Below are 20,067 nucleotides of genomic sequence, written 5' to 3'. Positions count from 1 at the left end.
AAAGATTAAATCCAAGTAAGTTTGCAATGATGCTTACAACTGACACATCCATGATTTACATAATTTCCCACAATTGCATAGCTCAAGAATTTAACTATAACACTTCATCAGGACGAATCCTTGAATGATTAAGGATGGCAAAGAGAGACAATGGCATTTTTGAGAGCCTTTCCAGTGTTTTAGGGAAAAAACTACAATAAATGAAGACAGGATCAATTGTCAGTATTGCAACTCAAGTGCTCTCAATTGTAACTATCAGTGGAGTTTCTTCATTGTTCCAGGAGAAGGCTGCCACTAGTTATCCTGCATCCCATCACTGCCACAGAGAGATGTGTTACTAAACTCCAGAAATTTGCACAAGACACAGATGTTCTAGTGACCTCTGAGATGCTACCCAAAACTTTTGCAAGACTCTGTTTTTGTGCCTGCTGCTGGGAAACAGAATCTCTGTATACCCCTCAGAGGTGTGTTCCTATTATTTTGACCATTAAAAACCATCACATGCCAGATTGTCATGCCCTTTCAACAGGGCTGGAAAGATCAAATTATGAAACTGGGAGGCATTTAATATAAAAAAAACTCTCTCCTCACTCTGAAGGTGCTCAGAATAGCAGAGACAGTCGCTGATGCAGTCATAAATGCACTGGAGACTTTCATATGCCAAGTTTACCATTTGAAGACCAACATTATGACACTTGCAGAGCTATGTTGATGGATGTTTTCCAAGAAGCAGACAAATGGAGAAAAACCAGCCAGACAAGAGGTGCATTTATACCTGCCAACTGTGCAAATTATCAGGCAATGGAATGGCTCTGGGATGATCAAGCACATCCAAAACTATCCTCCCCTATCAAACATGCATGGATCCTGAAAATGGACTGATCACATCAGTCATACATGAAATACCATGTGCTCCTGAATCAATCCTTCAGCTAATCAAATGCTCGGGTGCAAAGACCAAATGCTCACCACCATGCAAATGTTTAGCCAGCAAACTGCCTTGTACAGAGGTGTGAATGTGGGGGGCGGACAAAGATCTGTAAGACACCATATCTAGTAGTGTCGCCCTACACGGAGACGACACTGACTATGAATACGTGTTTACCAGTCCTACATGTCACAGACAACTTCCTTAGGATCAGCCAAGATCAATGTCTTTCATGTAAACAATGCATCCATGTGTTAAAGTACAATTTAAAAAAACCTTGAGTTTTAAACATATTCTCAAATATATATCTACATAATTGTTCTAAGTTTGTCATGTTTGGAACCACTGTATTTGTGGGAGAAAGGGCTTTTGAATGATATGTAACTCGACCCATTTAAGATGAAAATGTATTATCAAAATTTCCACCAACTAGAGGACACAGAGCGGGAAGCCAGAGAAGCAGTGAGTCCCCTCTACCAGGCCTCAGAGGACGACACCATTGATTCTGTAAATTTTTACAAATCAAATGACACCTCCCTTATCTTTCTATCAAGATTTTTCTTCATTACGCTCCCAGACTATTAGCAGCAACAAGTGTTATTCTCCTGCAGCACTTCAACAAACTAGCCAAGCCCATTTGGTTTAAGAAACATAAGCAAATGTTTCAGAAACAATCTGTTAAAAGACTAATAGTATAATGGCAAGCAAATAAAATATCAAAATTAAAACAGGTAAATTTAACATTTTCTGTATCATAATTTCATATTTAAGAACTACCCTGAACAAGAGAAATCTCAGTCATTTTATATTGATTTTTAACTTTAATTAAAGTTACAAGAATTGTAAATCTTTGAAAAGACTATATTGTTAACTTAGCATCTACCACTCCAAAGAAAAGATATTAAAAACTGAATTTTGCCTCCAAGGTTTTTTTTTTCCCCTTCTCAGTTAGGATAAATTAAGTGGCCTCTAGGAGACATAATCAACAAGTTTTTATAAACTTTCCCAAACAATTCATTTCTGAAGCCAAATGTCTAAAAGTATGAATATTGTAAACAAAAATAAAAGTTTTGACTGAGGTGTTATCAACCATAACTATAAGCACTGCTTTCATTAGCTGCCTTTTTTCTGTTCATTAAAAGCAGGGTCCAAATTTCTCTAATGCTACAACTAATTCATAGACTCCATTGTTTGAGGCACTAAAATATTTTGGTTCTTTTAACAAGGAAGCTTGGTAATGAAATATCATAATTAGAAGTGCAAGGTTAACAGATTGCCTTCACTGCCAGTAATATCCTAGCTGAGAATACAGATTAAAACGTTATCCCCTTTTCACTTATACATTTTGTATTCATATTATACAAAAGAGAGACTTGTCACTATAAGAATAAAACACATGAACCATTTTAGAAATGAGTTAAGATAAAAGTCAATCAAGTTTATGATTGGTCATGAGTCACAACACTTTTGGCTTCAATACTTTTTTTTTTAAATAAAGAGTCAGTCAACTTTCACAGCTCTTTATGACCAGGTGCTATGAAATTGAACTCAGAAGCATGTAACTTCATAAAAATCAGGATTTACTTGTAATTAAACAATACCAATTATGCATTTTGGGGCTAGAGTACTGTAGTGTTCTGCAACATACATCAGCAACCATCTGCTCAAAGGGGAAACATATTGATGGAAAGCAGGGCTTAATCTTTAATTTTAGGGACATTAATCTGGCCTGCCCCCAATCTAGTTGCAGAGTAGCCACTTCAGGATTATATGGATGCATTGGAGAAAGCAACCTTTCAAATGCAGACGAACGTACTTTACAAAACATCCTTGAACAGCTTGCTACCTGACATGTCTATAGCACAAACAAATTATGCTCTTAAAATTTTGACCTAAATCCCTGCATTATATCTTCCCAAAATTGGGACACCAGACTATATCTCCAAACTACGCAAAAGAAAGACTTGATGTGGGTTTACATTTAGGATGTTTAGTAGTCTCACTAGCCATCTAAATATTTTATATATCTCACCCCTGCCCTTCAGTCTGCAATGTTTCCTTTTGTTAGTCTTTAAAGTGCTACAGGACTCTCGTTTTTTTTAATGTTTCCTTTATATTCCAACATGATGTGAATTTAAATATGCATTCAAATAAAATACAACAGTGCCTTCTTTCCTCTTGAGAAAATGCAATGCAGAAAACAAATTCTGAACTTAACGTTGTATTCATACACAAGAATCAGAAAATTTAAAGTTATGGTTAATGGTCACACAAAACATTTGAATTGTATATTTGGAATATGCAAAAAGAAACTTCTCATTTTTGGAATATCTAATTGGACTAAGTTAATTCTTCTGTAAAAACAAAGAACTCTAAGTAAGTTCAAGAAACATTCAGTTTCTAATACCAGCAAACATCTGATAGTTACAAAAGTGTTTAAAAAACAAATAAAGGGTTTTCCCCAAAGATACAAACAACATTAAGTCATTGATACTTCCCAGTCTAAGGAATATACTTGTAGTTCTGCTTTGTGAATTTATATTTGCCTTTATTAACCAAAAGGAATGTCTTTTCTATTAAAGATCAAATTTTTTTTTAAACCAAGAATCAGTTATCAATGGGATTATGTTAAAAATGTAATCTAGCCCAGAAGAGTTAACAATGATGGAAACAGGAATTTAATCTAATTTTAACTAGTTTGATGTCAAGTCTCGTATGTATTCAATGCTCAAACCTTAGCAGTAGAGATACCAAGCTCCAGCATAATTCTTAGTGTGCCACGTGAAACAAACATAGTATTTCTCTAGTAGACTGAGGCAAGTGAGTGTCCAAATTGTCTTTTTCAAACTCTGTATTATAAGACTATCATGACCAGTATGTGCCACCAAGCAACAAATACAGAAGTGACAGTCTAAAGTCATAAACTTTATTAGAGATAAAGATAAGTTAAGAATTTAAAGAAAGCTGATAAAAGTTTTAACAATGAGGGGAAGATTGAAAAAAAGGTTAAAAAATTAAGAAAAATATCTAAACACAACAGCCATGAGCTCAGATACAGAACTTAAAATATTGCCCAACCCACTGAGTAATATTCTGTCAAAAATCAATTTCACTCTCTCTCTTCAATCCAAGTAATAGGTTTTTAGTTGAAGATGAACAAGGCATATATGCTTCAGCACACTCTATGCATGTACTCTATACATATGCCTGAATGACCAAGTAACTCGTAAAAATAATTAGAGTACACTTCCCAATTTGACTTTTTGCATCTGGGTGCTTCTCTCCTGCAAGTCTCCATAATTTAATTTTGGACATATTAGTTTTCTAGTTTGTACTCATGACACTATGCAAGAGGAAGGATGGTCCTGTGGATAGGGTACTGGATTGAGATTTAGGAGAATTACATTCAGTCCCTTGTAACCTTAACCAAGTGTCTGTTTCAGTTCCTTATCCATAAAATGGCCATACTACTACTTCCTTACTTCATAGGGTGTTGCAAGGATAAAATTATCTATGTGTAGGAGGGGCTCAGATGTGATAGGGGTCACATAAGTACCTAGACACTTCACATGAAATTACCACTACTGAATAGAAAGGAATTAGTCTGAGAAATTTATTTTTCTTCACCCTTGAACATATACTGTGTTGTCATACCAAAATACTGAGATTAATTCATTCAAAAACAAAAAATTAAGGACTTGCCTATGCAGAGACTTGGTACATGACAAGCTGGGGTGGGAATGTACAGCATGCTAACTTGCTGCACACTAACTGTATGTGTTCAAGCAGTATATCAAAGTGCACTACAGTACTTTTAGTGCACAGTAGCAGTCTACATAGCAAGTTAGTGTATGGCAAGCTAGTATGCTGTAGATTCACACGCTGGCTTGGTGCACATTAATTACAAGCCACATCAGATAAAAAGTTACTGTTACTCCATTTTAAGCGAAAGGTGCGAAGGGTAAGTTTGTTAAATGACAAGAGGATATATATACACATCCAAACAAGCCTTCTAACACTGATCTAAATTTGTTTTTATGATGCACTAAGGATATAAAATTTTAAGATACTTCGGATTTCATCAAAACTGTACTTTCACTATCTTTTCAATTTATCATTTTATCTTCCTACCCACTCCCAATCCATTCTGTTTATTTTGTCACCTGTTGCTTTCTGACAATTAGGGTAAAGTTTTCAAAAGCACTTAAGTCCCTTGTGAAAATTTTGCCCCTACACTAAATTCTCTGGAGAAAGAATAGTCATCTTTGTTACTCATCTGTACATAGCACAATTAACTAGAGTTCCTAGGTGGTAGGCAATCATAATATAAATTAATAGTAATTTCAAAGTGTATTAATGTCAGTATCTCCAAAGCAACATTTATCAACAGATGTACAACAGGAAGTGTTTTGCAAATAGAATTAATCTGGTGGCGGGGTGATGAGAGATCAGGAAAAATTGATATCAAACTAAGCATAAAACTTCTCCCAAAGAAAGACTGTTAACAACAGTGATTCTTGACCATTATCTTACCTAAAAGCTCTCAGAGCTACTAAACTCCCACGTATGTGGGTTTTTCCTTCTGCTAACTTAAACCAACGTCCTAATATAGTTAGGCATACACATAAAATACATTTAGTTTCTTTTTTAAAATCAAATTGAGTATAGACAATAAAGTGGGAAATATGACAAATTACAATACACATATACATGGGAATATGGAAATAATGGCTTATAGGGAACGATAGAGTACTAATAATTTGATAAGCAAGAGAAGAAACAGATTAGAAATCAGAGAGTCCTGAATTCTTATCCTTGATCTGATGCAGACATCCCCTGCAGCCCTAGGGAATTTTTTTCCCCCATCTTCTCTTTCTCATTTTTCCCATCTATATAATAGAGATGAACCTAACAGCCCTATGAAGTAGATGGGTAATGTTATGTACTTTTAACATAAAAACAAGTGTTACGATCTTATTCTAATTTGGGATAATATAAAATCAGTACAAGTTACAAAACAAAATACACTAGTTACTAATTTTATTATTTCACCAAAATTAAAAACTTTTGCAGTGAAAATTAAATGCTAAGGAGAGAGCCACAACATTTTTTTCTTCTTATTTTGTGCCTAGTTCCACTACAATGACTTAAAATGAAACCTTCCTCTACTCAATACACTTGCAGTTAAACATCATTAACATATAGGTAACAAGTCAAGAATTACACACATCTACCTATAGTCACTTCCTGTTTTTAAAAAAACCTTTATTTGAACACAGCTGCATCCTGTAGAAAGCAAAACGTTAATCTCACTTCATATTGCTATTACTAACTAGAGCTAACCTAACAGAAATGTTGATGAAGTTAAAACCCTAGAATACTTTACACTGTAGTACTAAACAGCTTATTTTTTCCTTACATTCCTCCAAGATCAGAAGTTCCTTTAACTCTTCTCTCCCCACCCCCATGCTATGACATACAACTCTCACTGTGTTTCATATAGAAACCTAATTTCCACATGTGGAGTGGGGCTGGGGTGCAAAAGACAGAAGGGGAATGCATAAAAGGAAATTTAAGTTGTATAGCTTTCTTCATCTTCCATTTGGAATATTTATTCCAAAGCTGTGATTTCAAATTAAATGTTTTATACACTCATTTTTAAGTTCTTTCACAATCACAATTAACATTTTATTCTATAAAATACAAGATACAGAAAATTAAAGTTTACCATCACCTTTAAGTCTGAAATATGTTTTCAAATTTAGCTCCTCTTCACCATTTATGCTTTTTAAGTTAACATAGCTTAGCTAAGAGAGATAAATCAGTTCCATTTTTTAGCTCTATTGTGTTAGCATAGCATAGCTGTGTTTAGGTTCAGCACCAGTTGTGAGTTGTGCATTTAACCTTTTAGGCCACTATCTACAAAGTTTAATTCATATTATGTTTTGTAAAACCCTTAAAAAAACAAGCCTACATTTTGGAAAACTGACCACATCTCTAAACTGTCCAAGAGCTCTGGATTTTCTGGATCACTTTTCTTGAGCAAACAGAATAGTCCATAAGCATTTGAGTATCTTAAAGCTTTCTAGATTTCCAACAGAAAGGAAAATGCTAATTATTTTTAGTTGAAGATACAAGGAGCAGCAAGATACATGTGACCTAACCACTGAACTGTTGAAGAAAACCCATGTAACAAAGTATGCTTGCAAAGAGTTACTAAATTTCCATTCAATATAGTAACCTAATTAGGGTGTAAAAAATGAGAGAGTGTTCAGATTTTCTGCCTACCGGAACAAGAACAGTCAATACTGAGATTTTTATTCAGATTGAAAGCTAAAGAATACAAACATTTATCTGAGCATATTGGAAAATTTCCTTTCAAGTAACAAAGTCCACAGATTCATCACAATGGACACTTTAGCAGGCTTGCAGCTTGGAGGCAGAATCAGACCTACCCATTTCTGGCACCACATCCTGAAGCTCCCTCTAGTAGAGAATTTCCACACTCAGATTAATTCAGTTCTACTTTCCTACATTACTTTCCTAAATCATCTTTTTGTCCTTATGATGGGCCATATCTATGAAGTTTATTACACAAAGAAAGGGAAAAAAATTCAGGAAAACACTAGTAGCTTTTCCTGTTCATCATTGTTTTATGGTCCACAGGTTGATTATAATGGGAATTTCACAGCAGTTTGCTTCCCCAGTGGGAAGCAAGATCATCTTTTAATATGGGCATCTAGAATCAGGTATGTTATATATTAACTGCCCCAAAATTTGGTTAATTTGGAGTTAAGATTGCCCAGTGCACCTTAATTTCATTTCCTGGTTCTGGAAGATTTGAGTGTAGATGAACCAGCACTGAATTAATGCATTTGGACCACTAACCATACCCTGCATCTGATGAGGAACAGCAAACTTCAATATACAAGTCAGCATGTGAATTTTAGAGCACCAATAATTGTCTTTTAAATAGTAAGCGACTTATCCTTAACCTTAGGAGAGCTGCCACTCCGCCATAATCCTCTTCCGTCTTCCCTGGACACTAAAGCATAGGGAATATTTGGTGGGGGAAAAGGCATTAGCAAAAGACTGGATGATCAATATGTAGAACATGGTGAATTTACATAGTGAAGCTAAGTGGTTGTTCAGAAGATCTCAATTCAGGCTCAGATTATCATCACTGAAACTGGCAGTGTCCTTAAGAATTAGACTTTGATGCTTATCGAAGAACATTTCTGGAATATGTTTTAGGAATGAATACAATGAATGTATGGACAATTTTTGTTAATTTAAAAAATTCTGGGTCTCATCACAGGAAGCTCACAACTCCAAAAATTTGTCTGAGTGGAGTTCATTGATTATTAGGAGACATACTTTAATAGAAAAGTATAATGATATCTTCTGCAGCAGTTTGAGCCAGATAGTGCTATAAGAAGCAGATTGAAGTTTTAAGATAGTGCTCCACAACATTGCAGGCTGGAAAAAGGGTTGTTGACCAGAGGAAACATTTAACATTGTGTAACATTTCTTTCTTGAACACTATAACATTATACTACAGAGACTTGACTTTTTTGCTTGGACTCTCTTATACAACCACATTAAAGTCCTTCTGGAAAAATTCAAAGGCATGTTTCAGTCTTCAACACAACTACTAAACTGTGGACTTTGCACCACGCAGTAGAATAAGTTATTTGTTGACTTTTTAGCATTCATGAGAGAGATGATCACTTAAAGCATCCATTTTCTACTGTCTGGTCCTAGACAGAGGATTGTTTTTTGCAACAGCAGACCTCCACTGTGAGAGAGAGGCATTGGAACATCCATGCTAGGTTAATCAGTCCTGACAGCCATTGCCTCTTCAGCCAGAAAAATAAATATCACTGACACTCTCCTAACCTTTATATGGTTCCCAGGAAACAGCAGGAAAGGTGGAAAAGCATAAATCAGAGATATTGCCTGGCACTGTGAGAAGCCATTCACCACCTCATATCTTGGGTCAAGACACATGGAGACGCCACATAGCACTTATTGCTATTTCCAGAAGCCAAATACAGCCCACCATGCTGATTTATGAGTGAAGGTATTTCCGAGTGCAGGTTCCACTCTGCACCCAATATGCAGTGTGCACAGAAATAAGAAATTTTGCTCCACCCAGAATAGAAATCTCTCTTTCTCTCTCTGAGATAAGGCTGATCATGTTCTTGCTAGTTTATTTATAAAAACTACACCAGACACAAAGTGTCATGACCAGAACAACCCTGGAAAGAACAGTGCTTTTAGACCTCAATGAATCATTGTATTCCAGCAGACAGATGCTGTTCTATCTTTCCAGTACCCATTCCATAGACTGAATTGGGACCTGAATGAGCCACCTCCATTATCCCCATCTGCCATAAGGATCACTCCACCTACTTCATTAATTGGTGAATCCATTCAGAAAACCAATTGTCTGCATTTACCAGTTGAGACCTTGATTTCTGCCAACAGATGTGAGGCTGAGATGCAAAATGAATACAGGAATTAATGAATGGGGCTCATGAACTCAGGTTTAATGAATCACATTTGTGTATGAAATTAACATTTCCAATAGGCTCCAATAAGAGAAGATTTTTGTTTCTGTGACACCATTTATTTTCTTTGGGGCCATCTTCATCTTCTGTTAACATTGTTCTTAGATGAAACCTTGTCCTCACTGCAGACCTACGATTGATGACCTGACATTATGTCTCCACTAATCATGAATTGAAAAATACTTCAGAAACTGCATCACTGTGTGTTTGTTTCAGGTTTCTCTCTGTGCAGAGTTCTCATCTGCATCCATGAAGAGAAGTGATATTCCTTCTTCCTTAAATAAAACCAATATTAATAATACTATGAACCTGGTGGAGACCCTCAAAGTCTTGTCAGATCAAATGGTAATGACCAAAGAAAGTAAAAGCCATGACCAATATGCCAACACGAGGCAGCATTCAGGGTTCCAGATGCCATTTCATGATTTTTTTTATTATTTGTCTGATGTCACGTGAGAATTTTCATGCCCAAGGGGTAGGATGCGGTGATGCCTGCATGTGAAAGATCTGTATAAGGAGGAGGCCACTCTTCCAAGTAAAAATCTCCCCCAATTAGAAATACTGAAACCCTGACAACCAGGGAAGCCAATCATGTTTACCTTCAATAGTGGCACCTGACTGAATTTGAACTGGTAGACAACAAGGAATGTTCAGGTCTCCTGAAAAGGTGGCCACGAGGGCTAAAATGAAGTAAGTGGTGGGCCAATGCATCCATTACTGCTTGCTTGTGGTTCCACTACTGGATTTGTCTCTCCACTCCATGACCAGCTGGCGCAGGAAAGAGGTGAAAGTGGTGATAAGACACAGCAGCCTGCAGCAGAAATTGGACATAATAACCTGAATACAGAGGCATGGTGATTCACAGCAACACCTGAGAAGACAGCCCAATAGTTAGGGCATGGTGATCCACATCTGCATGAGTGACAACAGCCTGATACTTTCCCAGTCTTTTAGGTGTTGCAGAAAATACCCATCCTTCTATTACATCTTCACAGGGAACAAGAGGATGGATATACAGCTACAGCTTGCCTAGAACAGCTGAAAACCTCCTAACCATAGTTTCACAGTACTCAGTACGCTGCCTGAGAAGGCATTGTTTGGTTGAGTTTAAAACATATGTATTATCTGATCCCCTAATTTCAATTCAGAGTGTTGGCCTTCCTCCCCTTTATGTGAGTGCAGATGCACAGACAGAGGAATCAGCATGTTTTTAGCCTGATCTTCCATGTTGCACTTCATGAAAAGGAACTTGGTGCAGAGAATTACCTGTCATGCTGCACTCCATGAGGGTGACCACCAGAAACCAATTTTTTTTTTTTCACTTTAGGAGTTTGCCCCTCTGATCAGTGGGGAAAAGCAAAATTAGGTGCAGACACTGCTCTAAAACTATTTAAAGTGACTAGCATTCCCACTGCCCTCTAAGAAGCTGGGCTTATTTTCTTCTCTCTCCCATGTGGGCTCCTTCTGGGTCTCTCAAGGAAGATAATGACCTGAATTCAGGACTAACTCCCTAGAACACCAATCCCTCTTTACCGCATGGTCTTCACATGGGTCTGTTTTCCCTAGCTCCCCAAACATGGGCTATCGGTAGGGATCTCTTGGGAGATCTGTTATAGAGATGGTAGCAGGAGAAGCAATTTGGGCCCAAAGGTCACTTACCACACACTGTACCTCAGCAGTCTCTCTCTGAAGCAGAAGTCTGGATGAGCCTACTGTGGAGACCAACAATCTCCTAGAGGGAACACGGGGCAAGACATTCCCCTGCAGCTAGTGACAAAGATTTGATGCTCCCTCAAACTACAAGCAGACTAAAGTACCCACTGTAATGAATCCGTGCACCTTTGCATGATGAAGAATCTACTTAATATCATAGTTTAAAAAGAGAACTTTATAAGCTAATATTCTTCCATGAGGACAGTGCATTACAAGACTCAAAATTAAACTAGAGTCACTAGTAATATTTGATGCTTCTGCTTAACTAGAGAAATTAATTAAGATGGCTGACCTTGAAAGAGTAGTCAGACTACAACCTGCAAGACATTGAACTACAGCAAGTATCCTATCTTACCCCACACTACTGCAACAGCACAGCAGTAGCCCTTCTGAAACAAGAGACCGTTAAGTATGCTCCATGCTTCCATTAAACTTATTTTTGGAAGGAAGCTGGCAGAGTCACCAACAACATGATGGGTAGCTTTCAATGTCTACAGGAAAATCTACAGTCACTGCCAAATGTTGAGACTCCAATTTTTTCACACACAGATACTTATCACAACCATCAATTAAGTAACATACAAGAATATTGTACAAACAGAAAATACCATGCCTTCCAATACTTAAGCACAACATGCAAATTTGCACTTGGGACACAAGTATGGGGGCTTGCAGTATATTTCATTCACAACTCAATTTCCTTGCTTTTATATATTTTTATATATATATTTTCCTACTGCAACCTTTATTTTCTCATTTTTCCTTTGAAGTGGTCCATGGATCTATATGATAAAATCTGATATAAAATTGAACATGTCAATTTATATCTACTAAATCCAGTTGTACAAAGACTACCGCTGACCAGATAAAATAGTTACTAGACGTATTCCCTTTAAATGAGATAGACTTCTAAGCAACAACAAAAAGCTTAATGCAGTGTATTATTATTTGAAATAAGCTTCTGATATCTCTGGAAAACATCAGTTTCACTTCAATTCTTCCATTGCAAACAAAGTGGCTTGAAGAGCACAGCTATTCCAAAAAGCATTATAAAATAAAACCAAATTTTGAAGAGATCCTCTATTGAACCCCTTAACTCTTTAAAACAGAGATGCTGCTATGAGCAATAGCCACTCAAGTATTTCTCTCATGTAAGAGCCTTTATTCCAAGAATCTCAGTCTTGATTGACGGAACTGTGTCATGACATTCCTTTAATGACACATTTCCTTATCTTTATTATTAGTAATACTTTAGATTAGAAATGAAGTATTTTGTATTCTGATCTACTTTTCATTATTTGTGCTATTACTTTTTGCTTTTCTCCGATTCAATTAAAATATCAATTTCCTTTCTAAACATTTTCAGGTTCTTATGCACTGACAATGCTGCAATGTCAGATGTCAACAGAGTAATGTTTGTACAGTAAAAGTCCTATTTCATAAACTACTTCATAAGGTCATAAAAGTGATCACAAAATAGTATGTAAAGTACGTAAGTTAATTATTATCATTCAATGACATCGTACATAATGAATAGTTCCAAATACATCTCCGATTTGTCCTTTTTTGAAAGAACTGCATCTCTTTGCCAAGTTTCTCAATTTTACAATACAATATACAATATGATATACAAACCTGTATAGATGCTTGAAGACTGGCTAAAGGAATGAAGTCATATTTGGCGGAAGAAAAAAATAGTTCATAACAAGCCGTTCAAAAGATCAAAATTCATAAAAAAATCAGGGTTCTAATGTATAAAGGTTTCCATTATCATTTTAGGAACACAGGAATTGCCATAATAAATAGGAGTGGTCCACCTCACCCATTTACCTGTCTCTGAAAGAAGACTGTACCTGCAGATTTCTTGCGGGAGGCATTTATAAAACAAAATGGCAACAAGGAAAGTTACTTTCAGGCATTTTGTTTTATCAGTTTTAAATTTGCCAGCTTTCAATTTGCCTGACTGTCCTCTTGCTCTTTACTATAAGAAAGATCAAAAACTCCTGATCACCCTGTTTTCTCTATACCATTTAATGTATATTTTTACCACGTCTCCCCGCTTACTCATTTCCACTCTAAGGTAAAAAACAGTGCCAGTCTTTTAAATCTTTACATACAAGAGTTTTTCCATGCCTAATTATTCTCACCCATCTCTGAATCCTCCTTATTTCTGTTCCATCTTTCCTGAGATGGAGTGACCAGCAATACACAATCTGAGCGCACACTGCTGATTTTTAATAGGGTATTTTATTCCAATATTATTCTCCATATCATTTCCTGTACACCCTAACATTTGCTTTTTGACCACAGCTGCACATTGAGCAGAGGTTTTCCATTCCATAATTTCATGGAAATATCAAGTTGCCTTAGATTTTGTAAGCAGATTTTTTAAAAGAAAAAAATCTCTCAAACTTAAGTCCAACAAATCTTGATATTGATACTGGTTAGAAGAACCAATAGGTAAAGAGAGATTTGATTAAGAGAAAAAAGCATCAGAAACTACATAATTATAGATTTATCGTGCAAGATACAAAATTGGTTTTGATCATCTTTCATAAGCTTACTCACAGGCTAACAAAATCTATATACCATTGATTTCAATCTTCAAAAGGTTGTTTTGCTGCAGAAGGATGTAATGTTTGGTTATGAAACTGAACATATAACTATTAATAATGAAATTTGAACAAACTTGCAAAGCTATGCAATCTAGCGCTTTACATCACTGAAAGACTGGCAGTGCTCTCCTTGGCATTATACCTCACTGTAATGAGGACATGTATATTATAGGAGCAAATCTAGTGAAGATTCATTACCGTAGGCTAACCAATGTATCAGGTAAACCTCTAAAATATCAATTCTGCAACCTCCAGGGTACCAACCCCCTGCTCACATGGAGACGAACTGAAGTTAAACTACAGGATAAGGGCCTGCCTTTGTAACAGCCTTCAAACACTCAATCTGAAATATTAATTTGTAGAGTTTGAAAAGTTTATCCAACACTTACTTATCCAACAACTAAGCCCACCAGCTCAAGTGAAAATATGTTGCCATTCCACACCATTTCAATACAGACAGACAGTTGTGCATTCAAATTGCAATGAATTCTTAATTAAATTTCTATTGTATTAATTCCATTTGTCTTAGGGCTGCCTACACTAGTTTTGTTGACAAAAGTCAGCTTTTGTCAACAAAACAGTGGAGGTGTACACACTGAAAGGAGCCTCCCACTGATATAACTCCTCTGCTATGCCCACATAATAAAACCAGCTCAAGGAGAGGTGTAGGGCTTACGTCAGCATAGGCAGGGAGACACTGCACCCCCCTTACATAGTAGTTAGCTGTCACTCATCAATTTCAGGGCTCCAACAAGCTGGGAGTGGGGAGAAAACCCCCAGGGCAGTTGGACCCCGACTTCCGGCTGGGAGTAGGCAAAAAGCCCTGGGACGGCTGCAGGCCAGGAGGGGAGAAGCCATGGGCAGCTGGACCCTGGGTCCCAGCTGCGAGCCAGGAGGGGAGAAGCAGCAGGCAGCTTCTCCTCCTGCTCCCTGCCAGAAGCCAGCTGGGCAGTCTTGTCAATTTCACAGCCCACACAGTTCCCAGTGGGCAGCAGGCAGGTAGCAGGGCAAGAAGCTGAGGCATCTGGACCCCACTCCCTGTGCATGGGTATGTGAGAAGCCCAAGGCTGGCTCCTGGTGGGGAACAGGAAGTGTGTATCAGGAGGGGATAGAGGGAGGGAAGCAGGCCACCAGAAACCAGCCTGTGGGGCTTCCGGCAGGGAGCTGAGAGCCCAGTCTCTCTGCTCCCCACACTGCCCCTCTTAGGTTGATGGAAGTGCTCCTGTTGAGGACACACTCCCACCAACCCAAGGAGTGTAGTGTGGACGTCAGCCACCTTTTACTGCAGTGGCTGTAAAGCGACATATGTCATGTCCACTTATGTTTTGAGTGTGGACAAGGTCTTAGACTAAAAGCTCTTTGAGGCATGGCCATATATTTTCCTGTGGATTTATACAGAACCCAACACAATGGGGCCCTCATTTCTGACTAGAATATCTAACAAAAATACTAATATTTACTGAATAATATTTGACCAGCTGTAGACCTAGTTGAATAAAAAAAGTATTTACCAAATAAGTCAGATCTTAAGCTCAGGAACAAGCTCCTAACGCAATGAGACTACAAAGAGGGCTGGGGTCTAACAGATTGCTACTGTAATACAACACTGTCAAAATGTATGCTCAGCTAAGTTAGCCCCCACCACCAGCTACTGCTGAAGGTGAAGGCATTGGGAGTCCCACTGTGATTCTATTTTGGACTCTTCTCAGGGTCTCCATCTTTCATATCAGCCTGCAGCTAGTACAGTTCTAATCAATGTGATACTCTGCACCCCAAACTTCCTATGCTTGCTGCAGCCTCCTCTTTCTGTTCCCCCAACTCTCTCAGCCTCCATGGCTCCTGTTACAGTGTTACTCCCACTACTTTAGCTCTCTCCAAGTCTCTTTTGGGTCCTCTCCATTGATAGCTCTAGTGCTTGACCCCTTCCAATGCTCTACCCAAGCACTAAATTTGAGTTGGCCTGATTCTTATCAGTTTCATCAGCATTTAAATTGCAGTGAAAACTGACAAGAGTAGCTGAGATGGTATGCTTGCATTCAGAAAGGCAAGACAACCCTGCACCATATCAGAAAGGTTTTCTTCATGACTAGAAATTTTCTTTTCCAGGAAAGAGGATAAACAGAACCCTAAGAGTTTGCAGAAGTAAAAGCTTCCTCTACAGGCCCTTGAGTAAGTAGATTTTTTTGAGCTCTGCTAATTTTAACTAACCTGTGCTCTTCCACATTTTCACTTAAATCTTTATTTTGACACTGAAGCCAAAAGAAAGGATAGACACAGGTGTCTTCAGAATGCCATTAACTAACAGTGCTGAGTACCAACATTGAATATTATCTACTAACTTGAACTGTAAGTTTGACTTGAATGCTTTCTAATGTAATCAAAGAACAAAAGCAGATGCATGTAACATTATATTTTATGGCTAATGCAAACTTACTTTCAAATTTACTTGATAACATAGCAGCCCAGGAACAGGCTACCCATACCACTTTTTACAACCCTTAGGGCTGATCTACTAGCCTAACATCATCCACTTTAAATTTATATTTTTCTTAACTGACAATTTACAAATGAGATTACCAGAGTCCTCTTAGTATGTAAACCTGAGCAAAGGACCATACAAAGTTCCTATTTTCTACTGTTAGCCTATTTTAAGTCAACCCTGTTCAGTAGGATGTTTTCTGCCATGCTTACAGATGCCTTTCGTGACTAACACTGGGATTGGCATCAGATACCAGACTGAGGCAAACTTTTCAATCTGAGAAGACTACAGGCAAAGATGGAGGTTCAGATTTTCATGATCTTCTGTTTACTGATTATTGTTCCCTGAAGGCCAAATCTGAATCTGACATGCAGCGAAGTATGGACTATTTCTCTTCAGCTTGTGACAATTTTGGTCTCACAATCAACATCAAGACAACAGAAATGACATACCAGCCTGCACCAAGAAAACTTGTACAGTGTACTAATATGGTAGGTGAACCTATCCACTGCCTGGAGGATTTGGCCATTTACTGTTTCAGACTCCCTCAAGTTAAACTTTGACCCAGAGTTTTGGGAAGATCTCACTCAGGATCATTCTACCTGGCAAAGTTTCACCCATACTGCAGCCACAGTCTATGAGCAGAGGAGAACTACTGAGGCAGATCAGAAGTGCCAGCACCATAAATCTCACAACAGCAGCATGTCTGCTGTTAATCAAGTAACCCATAGCAACATCTCTGTATATGCGACCCACAATGGTAAATAGGTTGAGAATCACTGCTCTACACTATGAAGAATACTGCATAATTTCCTTCTCAAATGGGTGGACACAAGGCGTTTTGTATTTGCAATACACCTACGCTGCATGGTATTCTTGCAAAATTCTAAAACAGTAAGGTGAATAAAATCATGTTAAAGTTTATTTTTGGAAAGTAGACTTATGTGCATGTGCTGGCAAATGTTCATGATTAATGTATGTATAACTCTCAACCAAAGTGTTGTGTGCAATTGTGTAGATTTTGCATGTTCTGATTATCGCTTGCATATATTTATTAAAGCTGCTATTAATGCCAAACAAAGAACATTTATATAGGCTTTAAATTGATTTCATTTTGAAGCGAGATAATTGGTAAAGAGCTAAAGCACTGATACTGATGACAGATCCGAGTACTTTGTTTAGCCCATATTATTGAAAAAATGCAAGTATGTTACTGAGGAACTTTCATTTTTTCAAAACTGTCAGATTCTGGGAATCACCTTTAGAACTTTGAAAGGTAACAGGTTCATTCTAAGAAGGAAGACCGTGCCTACCCTAACTTTTAGTGCCTTCTGAAAGGGACACTGTCATCTTGAGATCTTTTAAATTTAAAAAAAATGAAATGGATAGTTCATTACTATCTCTTTCTTTAGTTCTTGTGCTAATTATTTTTACAGTCATTTCCTATTATTAATATTTGAACCGCAAACCTTTTTAAAATACCCACACAAAGGAATACTGACAACATCAAGTGCTACAAAGTGCAAAAAGTAAAGTGGGATTCCCTCCGCCCACCCAATGTTTAAATTACGAATTTTACTTATGGTAATAGGTTAAAAATCCTTTCGTACAGAAGTAATTTTTAAGTTGCTATTACTCTTTAGCTAAAATGGTTCAATATTGAGAAGATGGGTAGCTTTGCTATTACATAGTGGAAGTGAGATGCATTCATGCATTAGTCTTAGGCCACCAATTCCACAACTAGCTAAGCAGGTGGACCCTCTCGTGGAGCCCTACTGAAATCATCAGCAGTATAGAGTGTATGTAAGCAGTTAGCTGAGGAGTAAGTACTGAACTGGTTATTCTCATAGTAAGAACCCAAATCTGATACCTGTTAAGATTACCCATTACACATTTAATTTACTAAAGTGCACAGCATAAATGACAAAATATTGCCCATTCAGAGCTTTTGTAGTCTAGCATAACTTCATTGCAATGCAATTGCAGTTTTAACAATACAAGAAGCATGCTAATGATGCAATAATCAACCAAATACTGTTGCAAAGGGGAAAAGACAGGATTACAATTGCATGTAAAATCTGCAAACACCACAAATTCACTGCTGATCCAAATATAGATCTGTTGAATTCCAGAAATTAGGCCTTAATACCAGCTTCATTTAGAATCACTTAGCAAACAGGACAGAAATCTTATACAAGCAATACTTATACAAGCCCATTCTCTGGCTCTGGTTACCGTACACCACCCACACACACCCTCTGAAACACCATTTGATCTGACTCAATGACTTATCAGACCCAACAACAGCATGCCACTCGCTAGGCTATTTTATACTGGTTTACTGGTGACAATATGCCAGGAAACTATGTAAAGCCCCTAATGAGGCCAGTGCACCAGCCAAGAGTTTAAAAAAAAAACCAAAACACTAACCGGCTTACAATGTGTAAGCAGCTATTTAGAGGCTGGAAAAGAAAAGCCAATGGGGGCAGGGGGAGGAAGAGGAAAAGGGGCGATCCAAAGGTCTCAGCCTTCTTGCCCAGAGTGAAGGGCACAAAGGGAGATTTCTCTCCTCCTACCCCCAACTTTTTACACCCTTACAAGAGCCCTCTTCATTGACTGTAGGGCTCCTGCCTCCCAGCCCAGTGCGGGGTGGCACCGAGGGCCGGGAGCGGGATGGGGCTGGACGGCTCAGCCGCCGCCGCCGCTCCCTGGGGCAAGTCCCACCCCGGGGCATCCCCACGGGCCGCACCGAGAAGACGGGTGCTTTGCCCTGACCCCGTCGCCCACCCCACCGCACGGGGCCTGCGCCCGTTACCTTCCGCCAGCAGCTCCTCCAGGGTGACCTGGTACCGTCCCACAGCGAGCACCCTGCCCAGGGCGAAGCCGCCGCCGCCGCCCCCTCCGCCCGCGCCGGCGGAGCCAGCGCACGTCGTACCGCCACCACCGCCGCCGCCGCTCCCCTCGGACTTGGGCATGCGAGAGAACTTCTTCATGGTGAGGGACGGGGACGGGGACGGAGCAGAGCAGGCAGCGCCCGGCCCCGCACGCCGCACGGGGGCCGCTGCCAAGACCCGGGCTGCGAGCCTCACATTCCGCCCGCGGGGAGCTGCCCCCGCCCCGCTCACTCGCCTCCCTGCAGCACCGCAGCCGGGGTGGGGGGGAGGAAGCGCCGGCCTCCGCTGCGCCCCTTTGCTCCTGCTGCCGCAGGGCTAGCAGGGGACACGGCGCGTGTGGACTTTGCGCCCAGCTCACACGGAGCAGCAGCGCGTCGCCGCGGCCGAGCCGAGCACCCGGGGACCTGCTCTGCTACCGCCCAGCCGCCTCGCCTAGCCTGTGTGACTGAGCCTGGCTCTGTGTCTGTTGCTGCTGGCGGCGCATGCGCATTCCTCCGGCTCGTCCCTTCGCCGCCCCGCCGCGGCCGGAAGTGAGGTCTCGCCCCGCCCCTGGCCTGGGCAGCACGTGGGGTGGGGTGGGGAAGGAGCAGAAGAAGAAGCTCGCGCCAGCGCCGCCTTTGAGGGGTCCAGGGAGGTTCTTTCAGCGCTGGCTCCGGGTGATCGTTAGAGGGGAACGGCCGTTTCGAACGCAGCGGGTTCGAGCCCTGAGGGAGGTTAGCGCGGGGCCGGCCCCGTAGAGGGGAAAGCGGTCCATCGCCAGCCAAAGCTCGGCATAGGTCCCGCGGGCAGTTATTCGTGGCAACAGACTTCTCCTCCCTTCAGGCCCAGCTGAGCTCCAAAGTGGGCCACCTTTTCCATAATGGCT

General features: G+C 39.6%; 1 protein-coding gene across 3 annotated transcripts in view; it reads right to left on the bottom strand.

The window, feature by feature from the left end:
• Positions 1-19,303, bottom strand: part of BMP2K (BMP2 inducible kinase) — a 112,024-nt gene extending 92,721 nt beyond the window's left edge. For all 3 annotated transcript variants that reach the window (XR_010921516.1, XM_067557084.1, XM_067557085.1), the window contains exon 1: positions 19,124-19,303. Coding sequence is in view for 2 of the 3 variants with exons in the window: in XM_067557084.1 (XP_067413185.1) it covers positions 19,124-19,301 (178 nt within the window). In the remaining variant the exon portion in view is untranslated. The remainder of the gene's footprint in view (positions 1-19,123) is intronic.
• Positions 19,304-20,067: the final 764 nt, after the last annotated feature.

This window comes from Emydura macquarii, unplaced genomic scaffold (assembly GCF_026122565.2).
Source record: "Emydura macquarii macquarii isolate MOO-44397 ecotype Brisbane River unplaced genomic scaffold, CSIRO-AGI_Emac_v2 contig_1790, whole genome shotgun sequence".
Taxonomy (NCBI): Eukaryota; Metazoa; Chordata; order Testudines; family Chelidae; genus Emydura; species Emydura macquarii.
The sequence above is the reverse complement of the archived record's forward strand: the minus strand, read 5'-3'. Positions and strand labels throughout refer to the sequence as shown.